The sequence below is a fragment of the Schizophyllum commune genome, assembly GCF_000143185.2.
Source record: "Schizophyllum commune H4-8 unplaced genomic scaffold SCHCOscaffold_13, whole genome shotgun sequence".
Lineage (NCBI taxonomy): Eukaryota > Fungi > Basidiomycota > Agaricomycetes > Agaricales > Schizophyllaceae > Schizophyllum > Schizophyllum commune.
In genome coordinates this window covers 882,267-897,356 of record NW_026089550.1, presented here as the reverse complement: position 1 = coordinate 897,356, position 15,090 = coordinate 882,267, and the positions used below count along the sequence as shown (strand labels likewise).

General features: G+C 57.6%; 7 protein-coding genes across 7 annotated transcripts; 4 read left to right on the top strand and 3 right to left on the bottom strand.

The window, feature by feature from the left end:
- The first annotated feature begins 1,299 nt into the window (after window positions 1–1,299).
- SCHCODRAFT_02642105 (uncharacterized protein) lies at window positions 1,300–3,643 on the top strand. Its single transcript, XM_003025978.2, has 8 exons — window positions 1,300–1,487; window positions 1,583–1,741; window positions 1,789–1,854; window positions 1,918–2,698; window positions 2,762–3,003; window positions 3,067–3,378; window positions 3,437–3,450; window positions 3,506–3,643. Exons 1-8 carry the CDS (start codon window positions 1,356–1,358, stop codon window positions 3,513–3,515), a joined length of 1,716 nt encoding a protein of 571 aa, XP_003026024.1. The 5' UTR covers window positions 1,300–1,355; the 3' UTR covers window positions 3,516–3,643.
- SCHCODRAFT_02716705 (uncharacterized protein) lies at window positions 3,540–4,999 on the top strand. Its single transcript, XM_050347063.1, has 3 exons — window positions 3,540–3,992; window positions 4,041–4,196; window positions 4,258–4,999. The coding sequence occupies exons 1-3, from the start codon at window positions 3,774–3,776 to the stop codon at window positions 4,756–4,758; spliced, it is 876 nt and encodes a 291-aa protein (XP_050197718.1). The 5' UTR covers window positions 3,540–3,773; the 3' UTR covers window positions 4,759–4,999.
- On the bottom strand, window positions 4,709–7,810 carry SCHCODRAFT_02681370 (nicotinate phosphoribosyltransferase). Its single transcript, XM_003026051.2, has 12 exons — window positions 7,612–7,810; window positions 7,412–7,538; window positions 7,047–7,208; window positions 6,854–6,991; window positions 6,642–6,788; window positions 6,449–6,531; window positions 6,319–6,368; window positions 6,088–6,226; window positions 5,724–5,852; window positions 5,487–5,571; window positions 5,175–5,344; window positions 4,709–4,999 (listed from the first exon to the last, which is right to left on the bottom strand). The coding sequence occupies exons 1-12, from the start codon at window positions 7,678–7,680 to the stop codon at window positions 4,940–4,942; spliced, it is 1,359 nt and encodes a 452-aa protein (XP_003026097.1). The 5' UTR covers window positions 7,681–7,810; the 3' UTR covers window positions 4,709–4,939.
- A 114-nt stretch (window positions 7,811–7,924) lies between these two features.
- Window positions 7,925–9,122, top strand: SCHCODRAFT_02642097 (uncharacterized protein). Its single transcript, XM_003025980.2, has 4 exons — window positions 7,925–7,979; window positions 8,031–8,308; window positions 8,438–8,797; window positions 8,855–9,122. The coding sequence occupies exons 1-4, from the start codon at window positions 7,977–7,979 to the stop codon at window positions 8,991–8,993; spliced, it is 780 nt and encodes a 259-aa protein (XP_003026026.1). The 5' UTR covers window positions 7,925–7,976; the 3' UTR covers window positions 8,994–9,122.
- Window positions 9,123–9,502: 380 nt separating this feature from the next.
- On the top strand, window positions 9,503–10,861 carry SCHCODRAFT_02642095 (Triosephosphate isomerase). The gene is made up of 6 exons (XM_003025981.2): window positions 9,503–9,660; window positions 9,862–9,920; window positions 9,974–10,160; window positions 10,213–10,449; window positions 10,524–10,595; window positions 10,700–10,861. Exons 1-6 carry the CDS (start codon window positions 9,549–9,551, stop codon window positions 10,786–10,788), a joined length of 756 nt encoding a protein of 251 aa, XP_003026027.1. The 5' UTR covers window positions 9,503–9,548; the 3' UTR covers window positions 10,789–10,861.
- A 328-nt stretch (window positions 10,862–11,189) lies between these two features.
- On the bottom strand, window positions 11,190–14,463 carry SCHCODRAFT_01138139 (OPT superfamily oligopeptide transporter). The gene is made up of 11 exons (XM_050341092.1): window positions 14,018–14,463; window positions 13,836–13,966; window positions 13,737–13,789; window positions 13,579–13,688; window positions 13,386–13,531; window positions 12,906–13,327; window positions 12,566–12,851; window positions 12,376–12,512; window positions 11,925–12,325; window positions 11,490–11,872; window positions 11,190–11,430 (listed from the first exon to the last, which is right to left on the bottom strand). Exons 1-11 carry the CDS (start codon window positions 14,259–14,261, stop codon window positions 11,371–11,373), a joined length of 2,373 nt encoding a protein of 790 aa, XP_050197717.1. The 5' UTR covers window positions 14,262–14,463; the 3' UTR covers window positions 11,190–11,370.
- On the bottom strand, window positions 14,213–15,066 carry SCHCODRAFT_02101686 (uncharacterized protein). Its single transcript, XM_050341796.1, has 2 exons — window positions 14,560–15,066; window positions 14,213–14,497 (listed from the first exon to the last, which is right to left on the bottom strand). Exons 1-2 carry the CDS (start codon window positions 14,957–14,959, stop codon window positions 14,382–14,384), a joined length of 516 nt encoding a protein of 171 aa, XP_050197716.1. The 5' UTR covers window positions 14,960–15,066; the 3' UTR covers window positions 14,213–14,381.
- Window positions 15,067–15,090: the final 24 nt, after the last annotated feature.

Here is a 15,090-nt window from a genome sequence, read left to right as displayed (position 1 = left end):
ATGCTCGTGCAGGAGCGCCCGGTCCGAGCCGCCGCCTCTTGCCTCTGCCCACCATTTAATTGTCCCTGGCAGCGTCGCGCCGCGTCGCGTTGACAATGTCGTCTTTTCATTTCGTCCCGTCTCAAGGAACAAGTCATATGCCGCTGTGTATCCCGAAGGGCACTTCGATCGCATCGTCTTCACTGCTCAAGATGGCCTCCTAGAAGATTGGGAGACTCACGGGTCGCGTCGGCCACCTAGTAAACGACCTAGCAAAGCAACGGACGCGCGCCTCCCACGACCAGAGTGCAAGAGCTCCTCCTGCCCATGCCGTCCGCGTCTCCTCCGCACGCGCAGGAGCGGCGTCCCCACCACCCGGTACATACCGGTTCCTCCCTCAGAGGAGCGATCGCGCGTGCATCCTCCCTCGCGCGTCGGCGTCATGCGTTCATGACCATCATCACTTCCGCGTCTACTGCGTTACCCATGTTCGCTTCGGCAACATGGAAGAGTGCCTGAGCACTGCGATATCCCTTTTGCGTTGCGTCGTCGTTTCCCATGTTTACACATGCAACATGGATGAATGCTTCGGCATTGCGTATTCCTTTGCGTTCTTCATCGTGCGATACTCGATTCCGACCCTCACGACAGCTGGCTGCTGCTTCAGACGGCGAACTACATGGTACGCAACACAAAATAGCTCTTATTGAACGCAGTATGCAGAGTCAATCACCGTAGCTCTGTGCGGCATAACTCAACTCGATGTACGACGCGTGCGAGAAGAAGCACCACATAACGGTACACCACGGGGCATCCCTTGCATACTGACCTCCACCGCAGAACAACAGCACCTCTCTCGACATCATGCTCAGCAACAAGCGTGTTGGCTCCAAGAATGCGACTTCGGCGCCTGCTGCACCAGCGTGGTCCTCAAGAGTAATGCGGTCCCCTCTAGGCCAAGCCTGGCGTGTTTTACATCAGCCCCGCAAGGTCTCAGTTGCTCGGGCCTGTCGTCGAGTCACCGGTAGCCTAGTAACGCACGTGGCTCAGTCCACTCAACATAGCGCCCATTATGATGAGATGAGGCGCTGCACGGTCCCGCCCTGCGCCCCATGATCGTCGCGCGCGGCGTCTGGCGCTCGGCGTTGACTCATTATGCCCGCCCTCCATTTGTAGGACGCGGGGCCGCCTGCATGCTGTACACGCGACTCATCCCGATGAATAGCCCCTGTCGGAGATCGCCATTGCTTCTTTGCCGCTGACGACTACAAAAGGCGCGCGCTTGTTCGGAGAAGGAGGGCCATCCCTTTTCTGTCTCTGCCCCCCCCCCCCCCGCCTCTCGTCGATATCTAACGCCAGCGAGGAATCCGACCGCCATGTCCGACCCGTTCGTGCAAGTGACATTCAAGGAGACTGGGGATGACTCGCAAGAGGACGAGGCGTTCCCTCATCCCTTCGCGCACGTTGACTACGAAGAGCCTGCGCCGGGTACGTGGGCGCCTCGATCGGTACGCTAGTCTGTATGACGTTACTGAGAGCGAGGCTAATTGACCCCTTCTTTAACCCCTCACCTTTACTCGTGATCGACGCGACCTGCACGCAGCTGGTCGAGCTGAGGATGTACCAGCTCTCCGCGACAATCCGCGAGAAGCCCGAGTGGTGGCGCAAGTCCAAGGACCCCGAAATCCGCAAGAAGTGGTTCGAGGAGGCGAAGGCGCAGCAGGCAGAGGTGGAGGAGCGCTGGCGCCTAACTGATAATATGGTCCGTGGCTCAGCGATTATCTCCGCTGATTTGCTCATGGCGCGCAGATCAACTACACCCTCGGCGAACTGGAAGGTTACGCGCAGCTTCGGGATGAGGAGACAGGGATTGAGGTACGTTCTGATTCCTCGCCGTCTTGCATCTCCGTGAAGGATGGGCTGCTCATCCAGTCGCAGGCCGGACCGTATGACCGCGTCTGGCTCTCCGACCAGCCGATCTCGGACGACCTGCGCGCCGCGCTCCAAGCCGCCGTCAAGCCCTTCGAAGACGTCCCCGAAGCCGAGAAGGACTGGCACCCGAACTCTAACAACCAGGTCCTCGACCTCGTCCACCCCTCCCTCTACCCCCTCGTCTACGGCAAGACGCAGGGAAAGCAGAAGGACGGCTCCATCTCCACGTTCTCCCCGCCCGAGCCTGACGAACCGCTCGCAGACCATTTCCTTTCGGATAAGTTCCAGTGGTTGCCGTCGGATTTCGAGGTCAAGGAGGATGGATCGGTCGCCCTCGTCTCCCCGTATATCAACAATGTGCCTCCCGAGCGCGCGGGGGCGCTCGTCCCCGTCATCGAGCGCATCATGGGGCGCGCGGTACCGCTGTGGGAGCGCGTCCTATCGGATCTGCGCCGCGGGGAGCTGCCTATGCGGCTGGGACCAATCGTCGAGAACGACTACGGCATCGGTGCGGAGAAGGGCCTGCCGTGCATTTGGGGCGAGAACGGGATGCGGTGGCCGGAGGGAGATGACGAGGATCTGGAGGGCGACGCGCTGCAGGCGTGGTACGCAAGCCAACCGCTAACGCTGCCGGATTGCCCGGCGGAGTATGATGGGGCGCTGGGGGAGAGAGGAGAGGGGCTAGTTGGGTTGAAGGGGAAGAAGCTCCAGGTGATCGTCAAGCTCGCAAACATTGTGCTGACGCCGGAGAAGCCGGAATATCCGGGCGGAAAGTGGCATGTTGAAGGTGAGATTAGCGACTCGCGCCTCTCTGGATTTTTGCTCGCGACAGATCTCATCTGGCTCTCAGGGATGTACAACGAGGGCATTGTCTCCACGTTTATCTACTACTATCACTCGGAGAACATTCAGGATACTCGGCTGTCCTTCCGCCAGGCGACCGCCGAGCCGTTCTATCACGAACAGGACGACTCGTTCTGCATGAAGACGCTCTATGGCATGTCGCGGGACGAGCCTTGCGTGCAGGACGTCGGCAGCATTATCACGAAGGAGGGCCGCTGCGTCGCGTTCCCGAACCTGTATCAGCACAAGGTGAATTCACCATCCCGCGCTTCACTCAGTCGTGAACTGATTGACCCCTCTCTTCGCCGATAGGTCTCCCCCTTCCAGCTTGCCGACCCCACCAAACCCGGCCTCCGCAAGATCCTCGTCTTCTTCCTCGTCGACCCGACGCGCACCATCCCCTCCGCCACCGACATCGCCCCGCAGCAGGAGGGCTGGCTCAGGCACACCCTCTACACCTCCGGGGAGGACAGCCGCTTGGCGCGAATGCCCATCGAGCTCCTGGACGCGTTCGCGTCGATGACGCCAGGGACAATGACCCGGGAGGAGGCGTTTAGGATTAGGGAGGAGCTTATGAAGGAGCGGTCGGTGGACCTGGAGTATGGGGATGGGATGTTTACGCATGTGAGTGGGCGAGGTACGAGGGTTGAGCTTATGTGCTGATCTTCCGATGCTTTGGCAGGAATTCAACATGTGGTATGTGCGGCGGTCCTTTCCTAGGCCCGGCCCGCGTTACTGAGCGCATCTACAGCGAGCATTGAGGGTATAGGTCATGGAATGCATCGTTTGGTGCTCAGGGTTTTGGAAGAAAGATTTGAAATATGGGTGTAACATAAGACGCTAAGTAGAGGTTCGCTTGCTGTCTCCGGGTCTGTTGAGTCAAGGGGGGATTCTGAACCGTGACTTCTTATGTGACGAAAGGCACGTGGCAGCGGCTCCGTGTCTCACATGACCCCTTTGAACTTTGCTGTGACTCTGAGTCGTGACCGTCACAGAATGCATGTTGACTTCCTATCGCCATGACCGACCCCGCCATGTACGCGCTCCCCGCATTTGAGCTTCCTCTCTCAAAAGTACCTCCCGGTTTTGAATGGGATGACCGCAGCCTCTCTACTACCTTCACAGAGGAAACAGTCGAGGCATGCGTGAATGCTCGTGATACATTTAGGGGCAGTGCTCGCTGTGTGGTATGCGGCGAATGTATACCTTTAGTATGTCGTATCATAGCTGAGACAAAGGTGTGTTCTACCTCTCAGGTATCTGCTAGCGAACTCACCCGAATGCAGTATTCCAACGCATGGGATAATCTCAGAAAGCTGGGATGGCTGCCAGAATGGGCCAATGAGAATGCCGAGCACGAACCGCGCAACGCCTTCATCTTGTGCCCCAATCATAAAGTGTTTTTTGAGAGCTATACGTGCTTCATCCGCTATGTGCCGTCTGTAAGTAGGATCGTCTTTCGTGCTTCAAGACACAAACAACTCACGGCCACTTCTTTATTAGGAACGCAAGTTCATCTTCGTCAACTACAACGATCATGAATCCAGCCGGAAACATCATGGCAAGGCAGTCGCGCTCGACATCAGCGACGAGCACGCCCCCTTTCCGGCGCTGTTCCTTCTTCACGAGCAGCGCGTGCGCGGATTTCAGCCGTTCTGCGACCCTTCGCCTCTGCTACCCAAAGAGGTTGCGTGGCAGGATTGGCTTTCAACGTGGGATATTCTGCGACCAGCTACGGAAGACTCGCTTTTCTACCGCGAGGGACCACCTCCTCGTCGTTATCACCAGCAACATGTCGCCCCCGTCTACACTGGCAATTCGAACACCCAGCCTAAATCAGGAAAATCGCTAGCCCTCAATAACGACGTGATTGCAGAGATCCTTGCGGCGTCGCGCGAAACGCCCACTTGGAAGGCGGCTGTTGTGGAGAATACGAGCTGGGATGGGACGGCGGAGGAGAATGTCAGGAGGTATCAGGATATCATGGACGGCAGAACCGAATAGTAGGCTATGGTGCCGGTACCGGACAGTCGTTGATGTCACTCGACAATGATGCATAGTGCAGATCATCGCTACATAGTACATACAGTCTATAATTCTATTGTTCTTCTCCCAGAAATACTCAGCACCTTCGGATCGTGCTGCCTCGCCCATGCCTCTGAATGAGACTCAATTATTCCCTCCCTCATACAGGGAGCCCGAATATCTGCTTGACGTATTTGACCGTCTCTTTGTCGCCGGTGTTCTGGGGAAGGTAAATCAGCATGGCTCGCGCGCGAAGGGGACGCCACCCGTTTGCAAGAGCACGCCGCCCGTTTGCTAGAGCACGCCGCCCGTTTGCTAGAGCACGCCGCCCGTTTGCAAGAGCACGCTGCCCTCTCCTTTGGCCCGTCGAAGGAAGAAGACGAACCCACACTCACCTTCGTCAAATCATCGCTGATCTTCACGCAAGGCTTGCCGTCCAGACTGTCCAGCTTGATCACGATGTTCAGTGCTTCGCTGGGCGCGCCGGTGGAGGTTGGGTTTTGCGGGTCCGCGGTCGACTTCTTGCGGAAGTCGTTGGTGAAGTTGGTGCCGATGCCGAAGGCGACTGGAGCGGGACAGCGTCAGCGCATGAGGGGTAAGCAAAGCAGGGCGTAGAGAGGGGACGAAAAGTAAGGAGGAGGGAAGGAAGCGAGAGGAGGGAAGAAAGAGAGAAGGAGCGATTGACATATAGAGGTCCACTGACGAACCTTTGAATCCGAGCCCCTTCGGCCCCGCGTGCTCAAGCAGCTTCACGGCCTTCTCGACGGACAGTGCGTCGCTGTAGACGATGACCTGGAGGGGTCGTGAGTATAGGGCATCATCTCTTTCCACCTTCGCTCCTTCGCCCGCTTCGCATCTGCGGCTCTCCTTCGTCCGCTTCGCACCTGCGGCTCTCCTTCGCCCGCTTCGCATTTGCGGCCTCATTCAAAAGATCTCCAACTCACCTTCTCCCTATGGTCGATTCCCAGCCCCTCGTACACCGCTTTCGCTCTTGGCGCGAAGGCGAAGGGGTCGCCCGAGTCCTGACGCAGGCCGGCCCAGGTGCGCGCGATGTCGGGGCTGGCGGCGAGGTTCTGGATGAGCGTCAGTGGGTTGCTACTACTACTAGGCTTATATATTGGGAGATGGGATGGATAGGATGATATATTGGGCGATAGGATGGACAAGATGATGTATTGGGAGAGGGGATGGACAGGATTATGTATTGGGTGATGGGATGCAAAGAATGATATACGAGGGCAGGATGCAAGGGGGTGGCTCAAGAGTTGAAAAATGTGGCCGAAGAATTGAAAATGCGCAGGGACATACCTTGAAGAACGCATCGCTTGAGAAAGTGTCTGTGAGCGCTACCAAAAGCACGTTTCCGTACGTTTCCTGCCACAGTCTCAGGGCAACTGTGTTCGCGTTCTCGTAGCCCTTTGCGGTGGCGACACCCATGAACCATTCGCTGGAGGTGGAAGGTGATGAGTATGGTTCTCCGTAAGGTAAATATAGGTATCGAACAGCGAATGATGAGGGATTGAAGATGACACCACTCACTGTGCGATCGTCCCCGTCGGCGTGAGGTCGTGCTTCATGGCGAGATAGACCTAGCCAGACATCAGCGTCCAAGTCTTGCATTGGCATCCTTGCTTCCGTGACAAACAGCGCAAGGAAGATAGAAGCTCACGTTACTCGTCCCACTCAACTTCCCCGGCTCACCCTTCGCTCCCGACGGCATGCCCTCGACATTGTGGCCCTCGTGGCCCTTCCCTGAGGGGATTATCAGTTCATCACACTCAGAACTATCATCGATCTAGTTCCCAGGCTCGCTCGAATTGATGCGACCCGGTCCCTATCGTGAACAGGCGACCGCGACTGACCTGACGCCGCCTCCGCGTCCTTCATCGCACGTATGAGGCCCGTGATGACGAGGTCGTGTGTTTTCAGGGATCTGCGCCGCCGGGAGCCGAACTCGTTGAAGACGCAGCCATGAGAAAGGAGGGCTTTTCCCTTTTGGTAGGCGAGCTCTGAAGATAAGGGGAAGAAACTTGGTCAAAGCATGTGGTGTGAAGCGAGGGACCCTTCCACGCACCTTCCTGCCCCTCGTAGCTCCAGTCCATGTCGACATGCTTGTAGTATATTTCGCAGAGCGTGGACATCAAAGGGACCTCCCACAGGATGGATTCTATCCATGGCCCAGAGGCGGTCATGGATAGGTTTCCGTGTTGGTCTGAAGGTAATGCGTAAGCCTGCTGCTCAGTCAACGACTTCAGCACCCCACTGACCTGGCCCTTCCTCCGTGCCCTCGGCGGGGATGAACTTGATCTCGACCTGTTCGGGCTTGAAGCGGTAGGTGCCGAGGAAATCGCGGTATGCGGGTTTGAAGTAGGGGCAGGCCTTCGCGAGCCATTCCTTCTCGGCCTCTGACATAGATAGACAGGAGAATTCTGGAAGCGGTGATTAGTTAGGGCGTGGGATGGACATGAGGGGCGTAAGGGGATGAGAGAATGCGTAGACATGGAAGGAGGAATGGGGACGGACGCGTGAAGGAGGTTCGAGGCTAGGAGGTGGGATACGTGAGGGGAAGGGATAGCATTTGAGGAGCGGGATAGAAAACGCATTGGTGGTAGAGCAAGTGATCGACACGCACGGTTGACACTCGCGCGCAGGATATCAATCGACTTTCGCGTGAATACCGTGTCTGCATTCCGGTTCGTGAAGCGATACGTCGCCCATGCATTCGGGAAGTGTTCAAATACTGCTTGCTGCATCGTGAACTGGAGGGGGGGGGGGGGGGTAAGTTGGATTGAGCATCACTTTCCCCTGCATATGACTTGCCCAAGGACGCACCTTGTACAGATCCGTGTCCAGGATCGAGGGTGGGACGACGAGATCGTCGGGGTTGGGATACGCGGCCATGGTGAGGTTCGTCTGCCCTATGAATGCTGATTGTTCCTTCTACACAAGGCTGGCTTCGCGGGAGATGATGGTTCAGGTCAGGATGCGTAAAGTGTAGATTATGAGATACGGCCAGTCGCTATCGGGCGAGCCGGCGGGCGCTTATTGCCCTATGACGCCACCGGATCGAAGGTCCGGCGATTGCCGGACGCCGATCGCTCGCATTCCGATTTGGGCATTCCATTGTTCGGCCATTGTTTTCTGCTACTTCTTGCCTTTGGAGGTACCCAGTGTCATTCTTCAGGATATCGAACGGCATGGTGTGTGGCGTGTATATTACTTCGACGCTGTAGCTCATTGAATTGGTCCAGGGCTCGCGAATCGAAATCCTGAACGCGCACGGGTATCGCTCGGACGGGCGCAAGCAGTATGAGCTGCGCGATATGACGATCGACCTGAGCCCTAGGGCATCCGCGGACGGGAGCGCGCTTGTGTCGCATGGTCTAACGCAAGTCTTGGTCTCCGTATATGGGCCAAGGGAACCGAAGCAGAGGTCGCAATCCGCGCATGACCGCGCAACGATCAATGTGGAGGTTGGGACGGCGCCGTTCAGCAGTGGGGAGAGGAGGAAGAGGGGGCGGGGGGACAAGTGCGTTTGACTCCCTCGCTCTCTTCACATATCACTACCACATCCCTTTCTCCCTCCCCAACGCCCTGCCCACACTTCGCGAAACATCCATCCACCCTCACGAACCAACCCATCTCAGCTAACTTCCAGACGCACCCAGGAGCTGTGCTATACCGTGCAACAAACCTTTGAGCCCGTAGTCCTCACCTCCATCTATCCGCGCTCTACCATCGACGTCTTCATCACCATCCTACAACAAGACGGCTCGCTCATCCCCGCGTGCATCAACGCGACGACGCTCGCGCTCATCTGCGCGGGCGTGCCCCTCCTCGACTTCGTCTGCGCTGTCTCCGCAGGCGTGCACGACACGGAGAGCATGCTCGATCTCACGACGCTGGAGGAGAACGACCTGCCGTGGGTGAATGCGGCGGTGATGCCGAAGACGGGGAAGGTGGTGATGGTGGGGCTGGAGACGAGGCTGCATGTGCAGAGGTTTGAGGAGATGTTTAGGTGAGTCGTCTTTCTTTTTCACGGGTGTTGTGTGTGCGAATGCTGATTCTTGGACAGAATCGCCCTCGACGCGGCGAAAGTCCTTCACCAGGAGATGAAGGCAGCGATCCAGGATCGGACGAACAAATTGACCTTAGCTATGTCTGCCGTCAAGGGCCCGGGCCAAAAGACGGGGGACGACGATATGATGGAATGAGCTGCGCTGTGGGACGAGTGCGTGTGCGATACCCATTTTCTGTGTCTTCACTTGAAAGCCGACGTGCATCAAACGTCCTTCGCAAGTCACTTTTCACGCGCTTCAAACCTTGATTTCTACTGTTACTTGGGAGAGTCAATCCTTGTGATTCCTTGTCGGGCTAGAGTATATTACGATTTCTTTTTCTCGGCCAATAACGACGCTCGAGGAGTAGGGAGCCTCGACGTCGCGAAAGCATGGCCATAGCGGCAGCGACGATAGCCCAGCCTTGTGTCTCCAGCCCTCGCATGCCTGCCCCTCGCTCTGGGGGCGCGTCCAGCTCCCGCCCTCGCATGCGCCCTTGCCGCCGCTCCGTCGCGCCGAGGCGGGCGGCCCGCGGGCCAGACCGGACTCCGCCGCCACGCGAAGCGCGTCATCGATGGGCGAGATGGGCTATAAGACCGCGAAGGTTGCTTTTGGCGACGAACTAGTTACTCTACCCCGACGACCTAGCTACTCTACCCCGACGACCCCATCCTGTCCTCTTACCCTCTCAGACTAAAATTCAGCAACAAAATGGCCCGCAAGTTCTTCGTCGGCGGCAACTTCAAGATGAACCCCGCGAACGCGGCGGCGCTGGACGCGATCGTGGACACGCTGAACAAGGCGCAGCTGCATGAGACGGCGGGTGAGTGGTGCGCTATAGCCAGGCGATGAGTAGATGGAGATGGAGAGGGGGGATATAGAGGAGGGGAGAGGGCAGATGAAAAGAGACGAGAGGGGAACGCGGGACGAAGGCGATAAGATCGCGCCCATCAGTGGACTTCATACGACAAAGCCTCTCCTTTGCCACGAGCCTGTCAAGACTATCGCTGACTCTGGATCGCAGATGTCGTCGTTGCGCCGCCTGCTCTGTACCTCCTCCCCCTCCAGCAGAAGCTGCGTAAGGTACGCTCGCAACCTCCTCTCCTCTCCCCGACATACCGCTAACCCCACCCCAGGAAATCCACCTCGCCGCGCAAAACTGCTACCTCAAAGACTCGGGCGCCTTCACCGGCGAGATTAGCCCCGCCCAGCTCGCCGACGCGAAGATCCCCTACGTGATCCTCGGCCACTCCGAGCGCCGTACCATCTTCGGCGAGTCCTCCGACTTCGTCGCGCAGAAGACGCAAGCGGCGCTGGCGAAGGGTGAGTGTGGCTTTTACGAATACCTTGAAAAGGCTTGCTGACGCTTCTCCAGGCCTCAAGGTCATCTTCTGCATCGGCGAGACGCTGCAGGAGCGCGAGGCGGGCGACACGCTCAAGGTATGCCGCGCGCAGACGGACGCGGCGGTCAAGCTGCTGAGCCCCGCGGACTGGGCGAACGTCGTCATCGCGTACGAGCCCGTGTGGGCGATCGGCACGGGCAAGGTCGCGACGCCGGCGCAGGCGCAGGAGGTGCACGCGGCGCTGAGGGCGTACCTCGGCGAGGCGATCAGTGAGTGTCCACCTACGAGTCGACGATGGCGGCTGTGAAGTGAGAGTTGCGTACTGACGCTGGCGAATTTTCAGACTCGGACGTTGCGGCGTCGACGCGCATCATCTACGGCGGCAGTGTCACCGGCGCGAGCGCGGGCGAGTTGGGTGAGATCTAACTTTCTTCATGACTGTCCGCCCATGGCTCCTGAGGATGGGACTTCCTCACCGTTATCATTTGCGCACGCTTCTGCTAACGCTCTCACCCTCAGCCACCCAGCCGGACATCGACGGCTTCCTCGTCGGCGGCGCGAGCTTGAAGCCCGAGTTCGTGCAGATTGCGAACGTGAAGGGCGCTTAGACGCTTGCGCTTTCGACGCGGATGGTGCTATCGGTGTGATCAGGAAGAGGATCAATAGAAAAGTAGCGGATGTAGAGTGTACAGATGTAACAAATGTAAAGTGTACAACAGGATTGCGCGGGTTGGAAGGCTGCTTTGCTCAGGTTGATTAAGGGTAAGCTAAAGGGCATTCGGAGGATGCAAGACGTTTTCATTCCTTGTCTCGGCCGTCCTAGTCTGAGTGGATCGCACAGAAGCGAGGCTTAGTAGCATGGGGGTCGTCCCACGTTCTAGCTGCCATGCGACTACTGCCGAGCGATGGTAGACTGCTTTCTCCAAGCAGATTTTTGTTGATGTAGCCTTCGAGGCACCAGCAGACGCAGCACGTCCAGAATGCCTTTCGTGGGTCCCGTTACGATATGTTGACAAACCTCTACTCGAACAATCCGAATTTATCATGAACAACTACAAGTTACAACACAAGCCAAAAGGCATCCCAAAACAGCGGCGAGTAAAAGGGGAGTAAGAAGAGGGGCAGGGATGGTGGTGGGTTAGTAGGTGAGGGTGTGAGGAAAATTAGGCTGTGCAAGGACAATGTCAATATCATGTCAACCGCTTGCAGTAGTCCGGATTTCCCGCGGGATTCAGGGCCCATGTGGGGAACTATGTGGAAGGAGACCGTTAGGTACGTGTATTTGGTCGTAGCACGAGGAGTAGCTCACGGGTGTCGCGCTCCCTGAAGCACCGCCGACCGCGAAGGAGTACACGAAGACCATAATCTGTGTGCCGCCGTCGAGCGCGGCCGAGAGGAGGAAGTTGTACTTGCGGAACCAGCGCGCACGGTACTTGCGGAGGTAGTACTGGGAGAAGACGGCGAGGAGGAAGGACATGAAGATACCCGAGTTGATGCCGACACTCAGAATACCCAACTCGGCCGTCAAGATGGGAGTAAAGACCTTGTCGAAGCCGAACTTTGGCCAGCGCCTGTGCGCGAGCCAGAAAGGGATGGGCCAGACGAGACCGACGAGGATCATCCAGGGGACGAAGCCGTACTGCGTACCCGGCTTGTACAAGTCTTTGCCGAGGGCTCCCCATGCGATGGCACCTAAACCAGCTGGTCAGACCGCGTGACAACAGGAGAGGGAAATATCGCTTGCCGGTATTGTACGACTGGATGTTCTGCCCGCTCCACACATTACTCCCCTGCACATCCAGCAGCACCTCCCGGTTCGCCGTCAGCACATTGTTTGCGACGACGAAGTTGAGCACGCCGCCAATGATGCTGCCGAGGACCTGGCACGCAAATGTCACGCGCGGCGGCAGTTTCGTGTACTGGCCCATCTTGAGGTCGCGGAGGAGCGAGGTCGCCTGCGTGACGGAGTTGTAGCCGTAGAGCGTGGCGTACATGTTCGCGACGGGCTTGCCGGGAACCATGGCGGCGCCGATCATCTCGATGAGGATCTCGATGGAGGGCGCGTAGCCGACGGTGCAGTAGAGGGTGCCGATGATGGGAAGGAGGAAGGCGGCGACGAGGAGGGAGACAATGAGGGCCCACCAGCTGCAGAACCAATCAGTCAGGAGACACGTCTGAAGAAAGGAAGTACGCACGGAAGTCCAGAGTGAGCGGTGTAGCTGGTTGCGATTGCCATCGCGAACGAGGCTACGAACAACGCTGCGTACCACCACAGTGGGCATTCCTTGTATACCTGCATCTTCTGGTAGTGCGGGTCGTCGATCTCCTCAGACTACAACAGATAATCAGCGCCCCTACGACACCAATCACACATGAACCGCATACCTTCGTATGCTTCAGCAACTTCCAGACATCCTTTGAGTGCCACACGACGAAGTGCATGATGGCCGCGCCAATGTACATTGTTCGCGAAACCTTGAAGAGCACTTGCGAGCCAGCGTAGTATGGCAGACCTTGCTCGGCAAGCTTTGTAGAGTTGAGCGTGAAGTCGTCGTTGAGGATAAGCAGCTGATTGTATTCGGTACCGTTCTCATAGAACAAGAGCTGAGAGAGGAAGGGGAAGTTCTGCGATTTCCATACGTTTTGCGCGTAAACTGCGCAGAAGGCGATGCTAGTAAGGGCAAGGTCAATCGTTATCTTGACACGGAAGGTGACTGGAACGCACATGCAAACCGCGGTTCCCGCGTACATCGACATTTGGGTCGACAGTGGCGTGAACAACGAGCCAATCGCCCCACCACCCGCGCCCACATAGTTCCAGTCGAAACACAGCGAGAACATGCCAAGGCCCTCATTGCCCGTCGCGCCACCGAAGATGCGCGAGAACCAGGGCGAGTCCTGATTCGCCAGGCAGAATATGCTGACACCAGTGAGCGTCGGCGCGATGTACTCGGGGAACCATTCCCAGACGAAGATCGCAGCGAGGGTGCCCCAGAAGAAGCGGACGCGCTTCTTTTGGAGGAAGAACTTCTGGCCTCTGTGCAGGACGTCGAAGAGCTGGACGGTGGGGATGATATGCGGGTAGACGGCGAAGGTGGGCCAGACAAGGAAGACGCGCATCATGCCCGCGAGACCATAGCCGATGAGCTAGGAAGAGGTGAGTGAGTGGCATGGTTGGGAAGTGATTGTGCATATGGTGGCGCACCTGCGACCCGATGAGGGTGAAGATGGCGGTTGCGGCGTTAGGCTTGACGTTGTAGTACAAATCTTGTGCGGCGAAGATACTGATAGCAAGTGCGGAGTCGCTGGAAGTGGCGCCCATGATGGTGATTGCAACGTGCTCCTTGATGTCTGCGGTCCCAATGAGACATGATCTGCGAAGTATGCAAGTAGCTCACTGAAGGGGCCAGGGTTGAGGAAGCGAGCCCACCACGAATCCCGCAGAGGGAACCGTGAGTTGGGGTTGGTTCCGGGGATGACCTCCTCCATCGCCTTTCCAATTATGAACCTGCACATACGTCAGAGGAAGCGAGTAGATAAGCTGCAGGCGACGCACGCGAAGATCTGTAGGAACAGCTGACTGACACTGATGGTCTGCGGACGGAAGTACTGCGAGAGGTGAGCAAGCGAATTGATAGCTGCTCGCCGGACCTACGAAGAGCTGGCCTAGCACCGAAGCGAAAGCAGCGAAGCCAATTCCCAGAATGACGGTCCGGATGGTGAATATCGGTAGGGATGGGTCATCCTCCAAGGAGAGCAAGCGCGTGGCATAGTCGCGAGCACTCTCTGGAGATATATCAGTAACTTGGTCCCTTTTGCGTTGTAGATGCTGCTCACCAATCGGACGCTCCTTCCCGTTCTCATCCAAGTCAATCACTCGCACATCGTCGAACACCTCACCAACGTCGTTGGTCGCGACCTCGACGGGCGGCTGCACATGTCCCGCCTCTTTATCCTTTTCCGAGTCCTTGTCAATGCCAGAGTCCTTGTCCTTCTCTGACTCGGACAGGAAGCTGTCCGAGTGCGCCGTAGCGACCGGGGGCTGCGTCTTCTTGAGGATCGGCGCGTCAAAGGCGGCCATCGTGCAAGGCGGGGCGCTCGTAGGAGACGGGGGGCTGAGGCTCTTCGAGAGGGAGCACGCCGAGAGAGGTAGGCCGGTCGGTGAGAGCGACCGCAACCTTTATACTTCGCTATGGCGCTATCAGGCACAGCTCCAACGTCTGGTGCACTGTATGCAGGAGGAGGGCAGAAGGCGTGACGGACGGCGCGAAGATGCACTCCGGGCGCACGGTGCGAAGATGCATTGGGATTCCGGATCTGTTGGTCGAATTGCGGGGTCTGTTGGGCGGCTCGCGGAGTCCATTGGGCGGCGGACGGACCTGTGACGGAAGTAGTTCTAAACAATGCCATAAAGCATGTGGTGGGAGGTCGGTGAACCGCGCGGAGTGATATACGCGAGATGGCGCCTTGCTGGCATCTCGAAGGCTCAGTGTTTGAGGTCGCGGGGTCGAAGGGGGTCGCGAAGCAATGGGACGTACAAACAGGTGGATTTCCATTGGATAGTAGAGGAAGAAGCAGTAACCCCCGCAAGAAGCAGCGACCGCCGCGAGAACTGCTGCGTGCGAGATGGTTGTAACCCTTGTGCTTCTTCACGAATTGAACACGGTAGGGCACATAACCATGGCGTGACCAGAACTGATGGCCCAAGTTCAACTTCCTCCGCAAGCTTTGTAGATGGTGGCGGTGCATCGGGAAGTAACTCGCATCCATGTTGGCCATAGACTCTGTTCAATGCGCTCTCGACTAGGTCCAGTGGCGTGTATGGTGATGGACCATCGCGCCCGGCGATGAGCCATCGCGTAAGTCGCCAAGCAGTAAACGCCCATAGGCACTTGAAGGCGGCTATAGAC